Source organism: Chrysemys picta, chromosome 8, assembly GCF_011386835.1.
Source record: "Chrysemys picta bellii isolate R12L10 chromosome 8, ASM1138683v2, whole genome shotgun sequence".
NCBI classification, from domain to species: Eukaryota; Metazoa; Chordata; order Testudines; family Emydidae; genus Chrysemys; species Chrysemys picta.
The window spans coordinates 45328764-45346197 of NC_088798.1; the positions used below are offsets into that span (position 1 = coordinate 45328764).

At 48.1% G+C, this 17434-nt stretch overlaps 1 protein-coding gene across 4 annotated transcripts in view; it reads left to right on the forward strand.

The window, feature by feature from the left end:
- LOC112059023 (complement factor H-related protein 3-like) overlaps positions 1-17434 on the forward strand; it is a 53273-nt gene that overhangs the window by 32094 nt on the left and 3745 nt on the right. For all 4 annotated transcript variants that reach the window (XM_065554419.1, XM_065554418.1, XM_065554420.1 and 1 more), the window contains 3 exons: positions 6720-6902; positions 8109-8309; positions 8494-8694. In XM_065554419.1, the coding sequence (XP_065410491.1) occupies positions 6720-6902; positions 8109-8309; positions 8494-8694 (585 nt within the window). The remainder of the gene's footprint in view (positions 1-6719; positions 6903-8108; positions 8310-8493; positions 8695-17434) is intronic.

The following is a 17434-nucleotide window of genomic DNA, read 5'->3' on the forward strand; positions in this document are numbered from 1 at the left end:
CAATTTCCAAAGTCAAGAGCCTCTCACAGAGGGTGTCCTATCAGCAGATGTCTCCCAGTTATACCAAGGAGTTCAGTACCAAGTGTAGGTGCTGCTCCCTGTGGGATGCTACCCACCACATAAGGGGCAGAGGGGAATAGGGACTTGGCAGAAGAGCTAGCCTACCACAAAAGAGAGCATAAAACTCATTCCCCCTAAACTATAGTGCAGGATGCAACACACCCTGTGCACACCTTGGGACACCAAGATAAACCATTGTGTTGAAGAGAGAAACAGTGGCTGTGGAGCTGTCCCTGGGATGGAGAGCCTCCACTTTGCCCCAAACATGGACCCAGTGCCTTAAAGATTAGTTATTGCTTCTAGAAGGTTGAGAAATATGTAGAAAGCCAATTAACAATAGCTGTGTGACCCTGTGAGAGTTTTTGGTCTCTTTCTGGCTGCCTTTCATTCTCCATATCTAGGGAAAGTTGATACCGGTTACTAGCAAGAAAAGCTATACCTTCTCTCATCATGTGATTTGACAGATTTCCATGTCTCCGTTTTGTTTTCTGACCCATCACTTTTATCTTATGTCCCGCTCGTAAGTATAATTTTTTACATGCATTTTTGGTGCTGGCAGCCACTTTGGAAAAAATTAAAGTTTAAAAATTTCTGTTTCACTTATCTTTACTGGAAGCACTAGAGGTAAATGAGTAAATTTAGCTGCTTCTTCGAGTGATGGTTCCTATACATATTCCAAATGTGGACTGTGCATGCACACCATGCACTGAAGCTGGACATTTTCAGAAGCAGTGTCCGTTGACCCACATGGTTGTCCTAAGTCGCCTTGTGCTCCAGACAAGGGCATAAGAGGCCGTGCAGGGCGATGCACTCTCAGTTCCTTCTTACCGCATGGTCAGAGTCAGAATCCTCTCTTTGCATGCTTGTAATCTCTGGGAGAATGACATTTATACATAGTTAGTTCTGCTTCTTTCTTCTTAATCCTGCAACTAGCCCAGGTGTCTATGTGGTGCAATGGGTCAGCACTTTCAGCTGTTACCCGAAAGGATGGTGCTTTAAGCCCACACGGGGACGGTGCTCAGGCTGTGCGCCTCGACCAAGTGCCACCCTTGTCCCCATGGCCACCCTTACCATGGATGCCTCCCTGGTGGTGTGGGGCGCACATTTGGATGGCTGTACCATGCAGAGGAAGTGGAGTCCCAGGGAGGCACGCATGCATATCAACATACTAGAGTTGCACACAGTCTGCCTGGCTTGCCACACGTGCCTGCCTCTGCTCCATGATCAACATGTTCAGATCCCCTTGGACAACACCACTGCATTGGCATACATAAACAGATGGGGTGGCACCAGTGTGCAGAGCAACTGGGAAGCAAAGAAGCCATCTGCCTCTGGAGCTGGTGTATCGCCACAACATTGTATACCACACGATGTACTTTCCATGGGTGCAGAACTCCCTGGTGGATGCACTAAGCCGGACCTGGTACCTCAATCACGAGTGGGAACTCCATGCCCCCATTCTCCGCTCCATCTGCCGTGCCTGGGGCTCCTTTCATTGGGACCTCTTTGCCACTCAAGGAAGCCACAAGTTCCCCCGCTACTACTCCATGGGGGCTAGGGGTTGGGACTCCAAAGAAATGCCCTTCTTCTTCCATGGCGCAGCAGCCTCTGGTTCGCGTTCCCCTCTTCCCCCAAGTTTTCTGCAAGATCTGCCGAGACCAAGCCACAGTTATCCTGATAGCCCCATGCTGGCCCCGACCGTTCTGATTTCTCAATCTACTCAGACTGTATGCCCGCCCACCAATCAGCCTTCCTACCCTGTTGGACCTACTCACCTAAGACAACGGTAGGGTTCGCCACCCCAACCTACGCCTGCTGTTACTGATAGCCTGTTTTTTGGATGGGGCTCATGCATAGACAATGCCTGTTCATCGTTCATCCACCGTATACTTACATACAGTAGACAGGAATCCATGAGGGCGTGCTACACAGCGAAGTGGAAGCGCTTCACCTCTGAGCACACAGCCACCACCTCCCACTCCAGGCCATCTCTGGGCCTGCCATGCTAGACTACCTTCTGGATCTCAAAAACTCGGGGCCTGCACTCACCTCAATCTGCATCCACCCCGCAGCACTCAGCACCTTTCTTCCTCCAATGGACAAATGGTCCTTGTTTACCCACCCTACCACTGCCCAGTTTCTGAGGAGCCTGACAAACTGCTTCCAACCGGTCCTTACCTCTACCCCAGCCCTGGGACCTTAACCTCGTGCTGTCTGACCTCACCCGCCCTCCCTTCGAACCACTGGCCACATGCTTCCTTGCCCACCTATCCATGAAAGTTATCTTCCTTGTGGCCATCATTTCCGCCCAGTAGATCAGCAAATTGGAGGTCATGAGGGCTGACCCACCATATACAATCTTCTACAAAGTGTCCCTGCGCCTTCACCCTAAGTTCCTCCCAAAAGTCACCACAGAGTTCCATCTCAATCAGTCAATCCATCTCCCAGTCTTCCATCCTAAGCCACACACCACTTCCATGGATAGGATACTGCACTCCCTGGACATCCACAGGGCACTTGCACATTCCACACCTCCCCATGCCTCTTCATGGCCATTGCAGAATGGTCAAGGGGGCAGGCCTTCTCCTCGCAGCACATATCCAAATGGATTTCTAAGTACATTACGGAATGGTATGTGTGCTCCAATGCCATGCCACCAGGCAGGATTATGGCCCATTCCACGAGAGCACACAAGACCACCTCCGTCTCCCTGGCAGAAGTCCCTTGGTACAAGATCTGACAGGCAGCAACCTGGCGCTCCATTCACACCTTCACAATGCACTACACCGCCCTCGACCAGTGGGCAGCCACAGACAGAATTATGGGCTGGGCTGTCCTGCAGTAGGCCTCACCTATCGCATCCTTACATCCACCTCACTGCTGTTCACTTCCAGTGCATGGCACGCATGTGCACCCTCTGTTTGGAATACAAATAGGGACCACATATCTCGAAGAACCTCCAGTTACAGGTGAGTAACCTACTCTTTCTGGTTTTTTCTTAATTTTAAGAAGAAAATATGTTTTTATGTATTTAGTGTTATTTTTAAAAAATCTAATAAATTGTTGTAGAAAATCTTAATGACAGAAGAATTTAAAAAATATAAATGTATTTTTAAAGAAAAATAATTTGAATGCAGTTATTTAATAATTATTTAGAAGTGTACTAATTTACATAAGTCTTAGTAATGGCAGAACAAAGTGTTAACACATATATATGTTCACATGCTTTCCTTCATTTTAGAAAAATATTTCTACATGCAATGAGTGCATTTCTAAATAAAGCCTTAAAGTCAGCGGAATAAAGGAGAAGTGTTAATACACATACAGAATTGTGCATTTTTGAGAGAGAAATATTTTCATGCATTTAGTACATTTCATTAAATAATTGTTCAAAATGTTAATGGTAGAAAAATAACCTAATGTTTACATAAAATGATGCATTTTTAGAGCAAATGAATTTCAATGCAGTTAGTACATTTCTAAAAGTCATTACATTAGAAATAATCTTAGAAACAGCATAACACAAAAGTGTTAATACATAGGTTACCATGCATTTTCCTCATTTGTAGAGGAAAATATTTTTTAATTCAGTTAGCACATTTCTAAATAAGGTCAATAAGTAATAATACAAAGTATTAATGTCATAGGAATAAAGGAGAATGTATATAGAATTATGCATTTTTAGAAAAAAAATATGCAGTTAGTACAAATCTAAATAAAGTTGATTAAACAATTCCACAAAGGTCACAAAGTATTAGTGATAAGTGTGATAAAAAGCATATATGCCTTTACAAGTGCAGCATTCTATACATGTATTAAGACTTCTCTTTTATGCCTGTAACATTAAGACTTTGTATAATTATTTAAAAATACAGTACATGCATAAGAATATTTTCATCTAAAAATGTGTGATTTTATATATACAAACACTTCTTTATTCCTCTGATGTTAAGGCTTTATTAAGAAATATATTAACTGCATATAAAATATTTTTATCTAAAAATAAGAAAATGCGTATTATTTATATAAATATACACTTCTACCCCGATATAACGCGACCTGATATAACACGAATTCGGATATAATGCGGTAAAGCAGTGCTCCAGGGGGGCGGGGCTGCGCACTCTGGTGGATCAAAGCAAGTTTGATATAACGCGGTTTCACCTATAACACGGTAAGATTTTTTGGCTCCCAAGGACAGTGTTATATCAAGGTAGAGGTGTATATATAGGAACACTTTAATCTGTCCTTCCTAAGATTTTGTATTAATTGTCATTAATGTATTAACTGTCATTATTTTTCTCTATTCTTGTTATCCTTTCTTTATTCTTCTGTTATTAAAACTTTTTATTCCTATTTACTAGACTTTATTGAGAACTGCACTAAATATATAAGTGTTATCTTATTGCGTGTCTGAGTTGAAGACTCAAGATTGTCAAAATAACAGGCTCAATTGGAATTATTTCATTTAATATTATTAATCAGAGATTAGTACAGCACTATACAGAATAAAGAAATTAATAGCTACATTACCACCCTTTGTTGTCAGACTAAGAGCTGGATATGTCTCTCTCCTGCATCTGGAAAGAATGCACTGCTTTCATTCCCAGAAACATATGTTGTATTGTATATTCTCCCAGAAACATATGTTGTAATGTCCTTTCTATACGTTCTAAGTTTACCTGATTTATGTATGAAAGCATCATTCCTTACAGCTGAAAGGACTAACAATTCTTTAAGATAATATCTTTCAGTGAGTCTTTCTTACCCACAATCATCCTTCCCTATTGATTCCCCAACAGAGAATATCCGTTGTAACAATCATCCCTTATTAGTTTTTAAGTCTACATATGTAAAATGCTTACATAAGAATATATGTTAAAGAGGTGATTTCCAAGAATATCTGGAGTTTTAGAGACATAAAGGTGTCCAAGAGTTTTTTCATTATGCTGTATTTAATAATTCCTGAATAGGGCTAGTTTCAGAGTAGCAGCCGTGTTAGTCTGTATCCGCAAAAAGAAGAACAGGAGTACTTGTGGCACCTTAGAGACTAACAAATTTATTAGAGCATAAGCTTTCGTGGACTACAGCCCACTTCTTCGGATGCTACTTATCGGTCAAGGACCAGTGTTCTGGGCCTTAGAATTCAGGCACAGTCTGTGTTAAAGATAAAGATTCTAAAGAATAGTTAAAATATAAATTAATCAAATATACAGAAAGAACTAAAAGGATCAATATTTAGTAACTAGTACTAACATTTGTTAAAATGAGAAAAGGGCAAGAAACATATTTCTTTGTTAATTCTAGTGCATCTAATAAGAATAAATTAAGTAGAAAGGAAAAAGTTTTTTTTTAAATGATCACCAGTGCCAGAAATGCATATTTCCAAAAATGAAACCTAGGGATGGGACATAAGGCAATAAAAAAAGAGATGGAACATAAAGTGAAAAGTGCCCAGGAAAACCTGTCAACTTATATGATGAGTAGAAGTAAAGCTTTTTTACTACTCATGTTAATTTGTAGCCTTAACATAACACTGACAGACCATAATCATTGGGCAGGATTGAACCTGGGACCTCTAGAGCATAAGCTGAAAGCCACACAGCTCTTAGCTAAGGCTCAAGCAGACTCATTAATCTCTAAGTGGTCTTGATGCCACTAGAGCAGGACAGAGCACCACACCAGGAGGTATGTGGCTTACACTAGCATTTTCCAAATTTGTTTACCCCCATCCCACTTCCCTTTCTATGAGAACAGGAGCAGAGAGAGGAAATGGCAGCTGGCATTTAAGAGTAAATTTCAAATGAGGAATTTGGCTTCTCTATGAATTATTTTTAAAATCCACCTGGCCAAGGGACCTTTCCAAAGGGCAAAGCTTATCTGTATCCATGATTTCATCAATTATAGGGACATCAGGAGGTTTTCCCGTCCTTGGATTCATTCTTTCCTCACTCCCCTCATTTTTGTACTATTCACAATTATTTGCCTCTCTAGTTTTTTCTGTGTTTCATATTCCACTCCTTTGGCCTGTATTATCCCAACTTCTATTTTACCCTCAGTTCTCTCTGCTCTCAATATTCAGATACAATGGTAAAGTCATAATTCACAATACTCTGAGACAAGTGCTGGGTTCATCAAACACCCTACATGGTAACGAGAGAGTAGGTACTGCACATGGATTTACTTCTTAGTGACAAAAAGCAGGTTGATTGGTCCACATGAGCTTTAGTAGGGAAGCAGTTGGGCCAAAGCTTCTCACTTTCCATTTCCCTACTAGTCAGTGTTTAAGGCAGAATGGTGGGATTAGTAGGGCAAAGATGATTGACTCAAAAGATCTCAAACTAACCTACATTCCCTGGTTGAAAAGCCACCTGGAATCAGATCTTAACAAAACTAGAGCAGCTAGTTTGCTATTTTGCCATCAGTTCCATAGTGTTAGTTGTTAATAAACAAATATCATGCTGCTTCAACTATAAAGACAAAACTTTTTGTTTTTTGTGTTCAGTTCCAATATCAGGATGATTCTTTTTCACATTTCCCTTGGGGTTTTTACTGCTCTATCAGAGTTGATAGAACTGTTGTGTAATATTTGTGATTTTACAGCATTAACTGTAAATAACACTGATGAAACTATTCTCTATTTCTATACTTAATTTTAGAGGCTGCTGGAAAATGTGGGCTCCCACCTGCTATTGATTATGGCGACACCATTGCCTTTGCACAGGCAGAATATGACTCAGGTTCAACAGTGAAATACAAATGCCAAAGTTTTTATAAAATGGAGGGATCTGCATTTGTTAGCTGTGAGTCTGGCCACTGGACAGACCCACCAGTTTGCTTAAGTAGGTACAAACATTTATGATATGAAAAAAGGTGATGAGTTATATAACTGTGTTATTTTTCATATTATGTTTCCCGTTCTGAAGTCACTTGTACTGGTATAACACCAGATTAATTCCATAAATCTGAATGGCGTTACTCCTGATTTACACCAGAATATGTGAGGGGGAGACTCACATTCTTTATAGGGACATCAGTGCACGCTTTTCAAAAGAAAAGATCAGCAAATGGCAAACACCCACGGCATTATAAGTATTTTGAATGCACCCCCAAAATAGTGTCTCAGTTAAAACCTATAAAAACACATTACAATGAAACCATCATTTACTGAAGGTCAACAGATATATTCAAATGTATTTTTAGTCTAAAAGCTTTCAACTACAGCAGATGCTGTCAAATACAATCCAGTAACTTAAGGAAAAGCATGAGGAATATTGGTCACTGCTCTTCAGTACTTGGAGTAGACATGATGCTAGCATGAGCAGCAGGGGATTCCACTTTTTTCTAGGGGGAAATCTAACTGGCATAAAATTAATGTAGTCTGCTCTATACCACTTCTCTCCAACCTCCATATGCTGAGAGTGAGAGGAGGGGTTGGATGGAGTACATTGCAGTGCAGTGATTTTGAGCTGTGCAGCCACCTCCATGTGGTTCTTAAATTATGGTGAACTAATCAGGTGGGCTGGTGTGTCCTGGACCTGACTTCACAGCTCAGGACCAGCCTGTCATGTCCCCTTTCTCTTCTGCCATGTCACCTACACAAAGGGGTGGGGAAGGACAATAGGGAGCCTGATCTGCCAGCTTTATATTAGCAGAGAGTATCCTTCCACGAGGAGAGTGTTCTGTTGGCCAGCTATGGCTAGGTTCTCGCCCATTTACATCAACTAAGAGACACAAAGGGGCCAGATTGTAAAATAGAATCTAATCCTGTCTCTCTCTGTGTTCATCTAGCCCCAGTCTCCTCTCTGTTCTTTCCCACAATATCACACCAGTGGGTGTGAAAGCCTCCTTCTCTAGAGTTCCTTCTTGTTGTCTCAACCTTACCTTCTCTCCTTTACTTTTCAAATCCTCTCTAAAAATGTTTCCTTGTTTTATTTAACTATGCAAAGCATTTGGGAATAGGGTCAGTCTCAATACGGTTACAGTGAATCAGATTTCCAATAACACATCCCCATGTACATAATTACATTAAATTTTTCTTTTTCCAGAGCCATGTACACCATCCCCAGAAGAAATGGAGAAAAACAACATTAAGCTGAAATGGTCCTGGGAAAAGAAATTGTATGTAGAAAGTGGAGACTTCGTTGAATTTAAGTGTGAAGATGAATACAGAGAGGATCCAACATCATCTCCATTTAGAGTACAGTGTGTGGAGGGGAAATTGGCATACCCTAAGTGTAAGGGACAACGTAAGTAATCTCCAATCAATCTTCTCTCCTTTACTTTTCAAATCCTCTCTAAAAATGTTTCCTTGTTTTATTTAACTATGCAAAGCATTTGGGAATAGGGTCAGTCTCAATACGGTTACAGTGAATCAGATTTCCAATAACACATCCCCATGTACATAATTACATTAAATTTTTCTTTTTCCAGAGCCATGTACATCATCCCCAGAAGAAATGGAGAAAAACAACATTAAGCTGAAATGGTCCTGGGAAAAGAAATTGTATGTAGAAAGTGGAGACTTCGTTGAATTTAAGTGTGAAGATGAATACAGAGAGGATCCAACATCATCTCCATTTAGAGTACAGTGTGTGGAGGGGAAATTGGCATACCCTAAGTGTAAGGGACAACGTAAGTAATCTCCAATCAAGCTACAATACTGGCAAATCATCTGACTAAATGATTTGTTAATTTTTACTGAGGAATTCTAGGGTTAAAAAATACAAAATAATGCATGGCAGAGTGGCTCCATTGTGCTGGGAAATCATGGTTCCTGCCCTAGAGATCTTGCAATCTTAATAGGCAAGACAAATTGTGGGTAAAAGAGATACAGCTCACAACAAAGTGACTAGAGTCTTACTTGAACTGGGACAATCACCCTCTGTCGTCTTGGCCTCTGTGAGCTACAAAAGAGAATAGAAAAGTGTTGTAAGTGTCTTGTCTTACCCAAGTTCTCTGACTGGCCCAATTCCTCATCCAGGCAGCTGACTTCCATTGTGGTCTGTACTCCGTTGGTTTCCCCCTGAAGCTGATTTTTAGCTCCTTGCTGCAGCTTGCACTGTGGACAAATTCCAAGTTGGGCAAAGCTCTCCTGATCTCCTTTAGTTCCTGGGAAACCTGATACGTGAGAGTCAGTTTGCTGGTCATCTCGATGATTTGCCTTGCCATTCCAGACTGGGCGGGTTGCAGCTGGGCTTTTTAATCTGCCTGGACACATTGTAGCTGCTGCCCCACTAAACCTGCAATTTAAGATAAAAATCTTATCTTTCATTTCTTTCTGGGAAGCTTCCCACTATTGCTTCAATCCCTTTTACAAAGACTCCAGCTCCTGTTTTAGGTCTTGTTTTAATTCCTTTTGGCCATCTTTGATTTAGCCCTTTGGGCCCTAAGCGTTTAAGCCAATATTCAGAGTTTTCCACCTTGTTTTTGTGTTGGGATTAAAAATTTTGTGTAGGGTGTTGCCATGACACAGCTCTAGTTATTTACAATGAATGTACACAAAGTCCTGTTTCTCTGAACACAGGAAGATAAAACAATTGGAGGTTGTTTCCTTGCTCACAATTCCAAGCCTACCTTTACATTCACCACTCTGACCAAAATGCTCTTTTGCATTTCTGTCAGGGACATGCTACAAGTACTTCTCTTGCTGTCTGCTGGTTCTCTGTAGCTTTCTGGCTGCTTCTGATTCAGACACACGCATGCAGCTCCACCATTTAATCCCCAGAGAAACCACTCAACCAGAAATGCTCCGCCGTTGCTTAGACCTTGCCTGTGATCTAGTCCATTGGCACTGGTTTTCATTGTTCCACATCGCCCAGGGTATTCACAAAGTGTATGGCGGTGATGGCAGCCTACCTCAGACGAGAAGGGGTCCAGATGTTCCCATATCTAGACGATTGGCTTCTCAGGGACAACTCACGGTCTCAGGTGAGGGCCCATGTGGACTGCTCCTGTCCACATGTGCCAATCTCAGCCTGTTGGTAAATGAGACCAAATCAACGCTAGTTCCCGTGCAGCGCATAGAATTCATAGGGGCACTACTGGACTCCTAAAGAGCCACAGCCTCTCTCCCTGTGGGCAGGTTCGAAACCCTCAAAGGTCTCATTGCCTCGGTCACCACTTTTCCCGTGACAACAGCAAGGGCGTGCCTTCAGATCCTAGGACACATGGCGGCGTGCACATATGTGGTCCGCCAGGCCAGGCTCCGAATGAGGCTCCTCCAGCTATGGCTAGCTTCCCAGTTCTCCCAGGTCCAGGACGGCCTGGACAAGGTCCTCACGGTACTGACCCTGGTAATCGCCTGCCTACAATGGTGGTCCTCCCCGGACAACATGCTCCAAGGGGTTCCTTTCCGGGAGGCGGCCCTGTCAATAGACCTGGTGTCCGATGCATCAGACTTGGGTTGGGGAGCCCACATAGGGAACATGCAAACCCAAGGGATGTGGTCAACTTCAGACCTGTCCCTCCATATAAATGTCAGGGAGCTCAGGGCGATGTGGTTAGCGTGCGTAGCTTTCATCACGCAGCTTCGTGGCGAGGTGGTCAGAGTCCTTACGGACAACACCGCTGTGAAGTTCTACATCAACAGGCAAGGCGAGGCATGGTCTTCGGCCCTCTGCCAGGAAGCCCTGAGCCTGTGGGAATTCTGTATAGCCCACGACATCTCCCGGAGGGCTTTCCACCTACTGTGAGCCCGCAATTCACAGGCCGATTGCCTCAGCAGGGTTTTCTCCCCCCATTACGAGTGGTCGCTCCACTCGGAGGTCACTCAACGGCTCTTCCATGAGTGGGGAATTCCCCAGGTGGACCTGTTTGCGACCCGCCAGAACCGGCGTTGTCCACGGTTTTGTTCCGGGAGGGGGAGGGGTTGGGGAGGGACGCGATCTCAGATGCCTTCCTTCTGCAGTGGTCGGACCAGCTTTTCTATGCTTTTCCACCATTTCCCGTTATAGGCAAAGTCCTGGAAAAAGTGAAAACAGACAAAGCACGTATCATCCTTATCGCCCCAGCCTGGCCCCGTCAACACTGGTACGGGACCCTACTGGACCTATTGGCAGCCCCTCCGAGGAGGTTGCCGCTACGCCCGAACCTCCTCTCCCAGGACGGGGGCCGCCTCCTCCATCCCAATCTGGCTGCTCTCCACCTGACAGCATGGCTGCTCAGTGGCTAGATGAGCAGGAGAGGAGGTGTTCTGAGGAAGTCAGGTAGGTCCTCCTGGAAAGTAGGAGGCCATCCACACGCCAGACCTGGCAAAGTGGTCCCAATTTTCCAGGTGGGCAGGGGAGCGGGGAGTCTCCCCATCGTCCGCACCACTCCCACTTATCCTCGAGTACCTCCTGTCCCTTAGGACCCAAGGGCTGGCACCCGCCTCTGTCAGGGTACACTTGGCGGCTATATCAACCTTCCACCCACCGGTGCAAGGGCACTTGGTCTTCTCCCATACTATGACCTCCCGCTTCCTGAGAGGCCTTGACTGTTCATTCCCATATGCTAGATCCCCTGTACCACAATGGGACCTAACCCTGGTGTTGTCCCGCCTCACGGGGCCTCCCTTTGAACCCTTGGCCACATGTTCCTTGTCTCACCTCTCATGGAAGGTAGCCTTCCTTGTAGCAATCACGTCGGCCTGTCGTGTCTCAGAGCTTAGGGCCTTGACCTCGGAACCTCCATATACAGTCTTCCACAGGGATAAGGTCCAACTTCGCCCACACCCTGCATTCCTCCCGAAGGTGGTCTCTGCCTTCCATATGGAACAGGACATCTTTCTTCCCGTCCTCTGTCCCAAGCCCCATTTCTCCAATGAGGAACGCCGCCTTCACACGCTCAATGTGCATAGGGCTCTGGCTTTCTACCTGGATTGGACTAAACCCTTCCAGAAATCCTCGCAACTTTTTGTTGCCTTGGCCGAGTGTATGAAGGGGCAGCCTATTTCCACCCACTGCCTTTCTCGCTGGATCAGCATGTGCATACGCACATGCTATGATCTGGCAGGGGTTCCCCCGCCACCGATCGTCAGGGCGCACTCAAGAGCTCAGGCCCCGTCGGTTGCCTATGTAGCCCATGTCTCTATCCAGGACATCTGTAGGGCTGCCACCTGGTCTTCAGTTCACATGTTCACTGCGCATTATGCGATTGTCTCCCAAACTAGGGATGATGCCGGGTTCGGCAGAGCGGTCCTGTGTCCCGGGAACTCGTGAACTCCTACCCACCTCCAACAGATATAGCTTGGAATCGCCTACTGTGGAATACATACGAGCAAGCACTCGAAGAAGAAAAGACAGTTACCTGTAACTGGCATTCTTCGAGATATGTTGCTCATGTCTATTCCACATCCTGCCCTCCTTCCCCTCTGTTGGAGTTGTCTGGCAAGAAGGAACCGAGGGTGGGGGGGAGTGCACGGCTCCCCTTATAGCGCGATATATCGGCGTCACTCCAGGGGTCGCAGTGATTGGGTTTGTTTAGTCTGGAAAAGAGCAAAGAGTTACCTGTTCCGTAACTGGTGTTCTTCGAGCTGTGTTGCTCATGTCTATTCCACAGTAGGTGTGCGTGCTCGCCACGTGCACCGGTACTGGAAGTTTTTCCCTTAGCAGTATCCATAGTGGGGGAGCACCGCTGCAACCCCTGGAGTGGCGCCTCTATATCGCGCTATAAGGGGAGCTGCGCACTCCCCCAACCCTCAGTTCCTTCTTGCCGCCAGTGAAGGTAGTCGGAACTTTGTGCTCCAGCTCCACTGTAGCACTTTTAGCCTTAATAGTACAACTCTTCTTCATAGCTTGATTCTCTAGTTAGTTGCCTGGCTCGGGGTATGCCCCATGGCCGAGGCTTCAAGTCGTGCGACTCCTGTCGCAGTCTATGCCCAGGAGCGATCCACACACTCAGTGTCTTCACTGTCTGGGTGAGACTCACGTAAGTGAGCGTTGTAAAATTTGCAGATCGTTCAAACCGAGAACGAAACGTGAAAGGGATATCCATCTCTGGGCCCTACTAATGGAGTCAGCATTGGCCCCGGCACCGACGCACTGACCTGACATGGCGCCGAGTGCATCATCGGTGCGGAGCGATGTCCCATCAACCAGTTGGCACCGCTCCTCCACTAAGAAGCAAGGGAAGACTCAGCAGCGCCGAGAGAAGGACGGGGTGAGGCTGCACCTGAGTTGGGCAGCCCACAAACCCCCTCAGGACCCAGACCTCCGACTCGTGCTGAGCGGAGTAGTCTGGTCCCATCCGTGCGTGCCTCTCCTGCGGTGAGAATACTGTTGACACTGGAGGCAGCTCAGGCAGCGCGTGACATACTTGCCCTTTTGGTGCCGGGCACGCCACCTGAGATGGGCCCTCACTCTCGAGGGAAGTCGCCGCTGGGAGCTCATCAACCCTCCACGGTCCGGGATAGCCCCCGCTCCGAGGATGAGGTGCCTACCTGGGCGGGGCCAACTCGTAGCCCGCGTCAGACCCCCACGCCATTGGCCTCTTCACCTGAGAGGGAGTCCCGAGCGTCCTCTACTACCTGGAGGGGTCGCAGGCACCGAGACAAGAGGCGTCGATGCTCCTCTTCCTACTGGAGGTATAGGAGCAGGTCTCAACAACATCGGGACTGACGCTCACATCGAGTGCTCGCTCCGACAGACGTCGTTTGTGGAGCACCCCTGCACCGGCACCGAGGCGTCGTAGCCATGGTCACCGTGGGGACTCTGGACGCAGTACCTCTGACGGGTATAGGTCTTCCTCATCGAGATCTAAATCTCGAGGCAGGCACTGACACGGCCATGGACGTTCCCGTCGCTCGTACGGCACCGTGCGCTCTTCGGCGACTTCGGCTTCAGCACCCAGCCACCCATCCCCAAGCTGTGCCGTCCCGCATGATCAGGCGGCTCCGCTAGGTCCCCAAGTGGGGCACTGGCAAGGGGCACCCTGGCAAGGGCAGTGGTGACAGTGGGCACCTTGGCCCCAACTGCCGGCACCAGCGAGACCCCGTTCGGTAGCAGGTGCATCGCAGGTGCACTCGACGGCCCCACCTCGGCACTGTGAGAGGGCACCGGGCACCGAGACAGTGGCACTGTACCTGGGCTCGGACTTGGGGGTCGAACCACCGGCACCATCTGATGTCCTGTGGGCAGATCCGTTCCCGTCACCGGCACCGGAAGAATCTATTGCGGTGCCACCACTCACCTTACAGGAGGATTTTAAAGCTCACCAGGAGCTCCTTAGGCAGGTTGCCTTGAACCTCCAGCTCCAGGCTGAGGAGATGGAGGAGCCATCAGAAACTTTGTTCAACATCTTGTCCTCCTCGGCACCGGGCCGTGTGGCCCTACCTCTCCACCAAGGGGTGGCCAATATTTTGACTTCACTTTGGCAAGCCCCTTTGTCCTTGGCGCTTATTTCTAAAAAGGCGGAGAGGAAATACTTTGTGCCAGCAAAGCGGCACGAATATTTGTACTCTCACCCGGCCCCGAAGTCTCTGGTGGTGGAGTCGGTAAACCACCGAGAGAGGAATGGCCAACCCGCACCCACCCCCAAAGATAAAGACGCTAGGAGACTGGATATCTTCGGCAGGAAGGTTTATTCATCGGCAAGCTTCCAGCTCAGGGTGGCAAATCACCAAGCCCTCCTGAGCAGATATGATTTTAACTTGTGAGGGTCTCTGCCAAAATTTGAATCTTCAGGAAAAGGATAAGAAGGAGTTCAGAGCTTTGGTTGACGAAGGCGCGGTGGCAGCAAAAACGGCCCTCCAAGCGGCTTCGGACGCGGCGGATACAGCTGCCCATTCGATGGCCTCCACTGTTACCATGCGCAGGGCATCGTGGCTCTCGCTGTCAGGGCTGTCCGCGGAGTCCCAGTCCCTCTTGCAGGACTTGCCTTTCGACAGGAAGGCCCTGTTTGCGGATCAGACAGACAGCCGTCTTTACGGGATGAAGGACTCCCGCACCACCTTGCAAACCCCGGGCCTACATGTCCCACCGACTAAGGACAAACCCAGGTCACAGTCCTCAGTTCCTCCGGTTAGAGGCAGATATGAGCCTAAGAGGCTGAGGGAGCAGAGACGCAGATCCCAGCATCAGTCCCGCTCGGCCTCTCGACCTGGGCCCGCCAAGGGCAAGAGGCAGGGGAAGAGGCACTTTTGACTCTGCTGGGGGCCACCTGGCCTGTTGCCAGGGAAGCCCCCCCAGTTAATAAAGTTTGTGTTCTGCGACCGTTTATCTGCCTTCCGAGTGCAATGGTCCCATATAACGTCGGACCAATGGGACCTCAGCACCATTTCCAAGGGTTACATGTTGCAGTTCGCTCCGCCCCCTGCCCCCGGAGGTTCCCGGGGATCTGGAGCACGTACTCCTGCTAGACCAGGAGGTGATGCGCCTTCTCATCCTGGGCGCAGTGGAGAAAGTACCTCGGGAATTCCAGGGCAAGGGGTTTTACTCCCAGTATTTCCTGATCCCGAAGGCAAAGGGCGGGCTCAGGCCCATTCTCGACCTACGGAACCTCAACCAGTTTATGGTCCATTACAAGTTCTGCATGGTGTCCCTGGCCTCTATTATTCCATCCCTAGACCCGGGGGATTGGTTCGCAGCCCTGGACCTCCAGGATGCATATTTTCACATCCATATTTTCAAGGGTCATAGGTGCTTCCTCTGCTTCCTGGTAGGGCAGGACCACTACCAGTTCATGGTCCTCCCCTTTGGCCTCTCCACGGCCCCCAGGGTTTTTCCCAAATGCATGGCGGTAGTGGCAGCCCACCTCAGGAGGAACGGGCTGCAAATTTTCCCTTACCTGGACGACTGGCTGCTCCAGGGCAAGTCTCGGTCCCAGGTGCAGGCCAGATGAAATTCTTACTGGCCACATGGGAGAGTCTAGGCCTAGTGGTAAACAAGGACAAGTCCACATTAGTGCCGGTTCAGTACATTCACTTCATAGGAGCGCTGTTAGACTTGGTGGTGGCCACAGCCTCTCTCCCCCGAGACAGGTTTGAGACGCTCGCAAGTCTCATAGCCTCAGTCACGGCCTTCCCCGTGACGACGGCAAGGGTGTGCCTTCAAATCTTAGGCCACATGGCAGCATGCACCTCCGCGGTGTGACATGCCAGGCTCAGAATGAGGCCCCTCCAGCTCTGGCTGGCCTCCCAATATTCCCAAGCCAGGGATGGCCTGGACAAGGTTGTCACGTTACCCCCCAACGTAGTGGCCGGCCTGCAATGGTGGTCCCTCCCAGCCAACATGTTACAAGGAATCCCATTCCGAGAGACCCCCCCCACACTAGATCTGGTGTCGGACGCCTCAGACCTGGGGTGGGGAGCCCATGCGGGGAGCTTCCAAACCCAGGGCAGATGGTCGACTGCGGAATTGTCCCTGCACATAAACATCAGGGCGGTGCACCTGGCGTGCATGGCCTTCAGTCTACACCTGGGGGGAAAGTGGTCAGAGTCCTTACGGACAATACAGCCGCGATGTTTTACATCAACAGGCAAGGGGGGCACGTGCTCCTCGGCCCTGTGCCAGGAAGCCCTGGACCTATGGGAATTCTGCATAGCGCACAATATCTCTCTGAGGGCTTTTCACCTACCTGGCACATGCAATACGTGAGCTGATCCCCTCAGCAGGGTCTTCTCCCACCAGTACGATTGGTCACTCCACTGGGAGGTTACCCGGCAACTCTTCCGAATGTGGGGAGCTCCCCTGGTAGACCTCTTCGCTACCACCCAGAATCGTCTCTGCCCCCAGTTCTGCTCCAGGGCAGGGGTGGAAAGGGGGGGCGTTCTCAAAAGCATTCCTCCTCCGGTGTCTGGCCAGCTGTTCTATGCCTTTCCACCGTTTCCACTGATAGGCAAGGTCCTTCAGAAGGTAAAGACAGACAGGTCCAGGATCATACTCATAGCCCCGGATTGGGCCTGCCAGTATTGGTACGGTACCCTCCTGCAACTGTTAACGGTCCCCTCATGGAGGCTGCCACTTTGCTCGGATCTCCTCTCCCAGGAGAGGGGATGCCTCCTCCATCCCAACCTAGCCACTCTTCACTTGACAGCGTGGCTGTTCCACGGTTAAACGAGGAGGAGGGAAAGTGTTCACAGGGTGTCCGGCGTATTCTGCTGGAGAGCAGAAAGCCATCTACTCAATGGACCTACCTGGCCAAATGGTTTAGATTTTCTAGGTGGGCGGGAGAGCGGGGCGCTTCCCCGTCATCTGCATCCCTCCAACTTATCCTAGATTACCTCCTGTCCCTTAGGATCCAAGGCCTGGGTCCGGCCTCCGTAAAGGCATACTTAGCGGCCATTTCAGCTTTTCACCCTCCGGTGCAAGGGTGCTCGTTTTTTTCCCATGAGATGACCTCTAGTTTTTTGAAGGGGCTGAACCATACGTTCCCGTATGCCAGGGCCCCAGTCCCG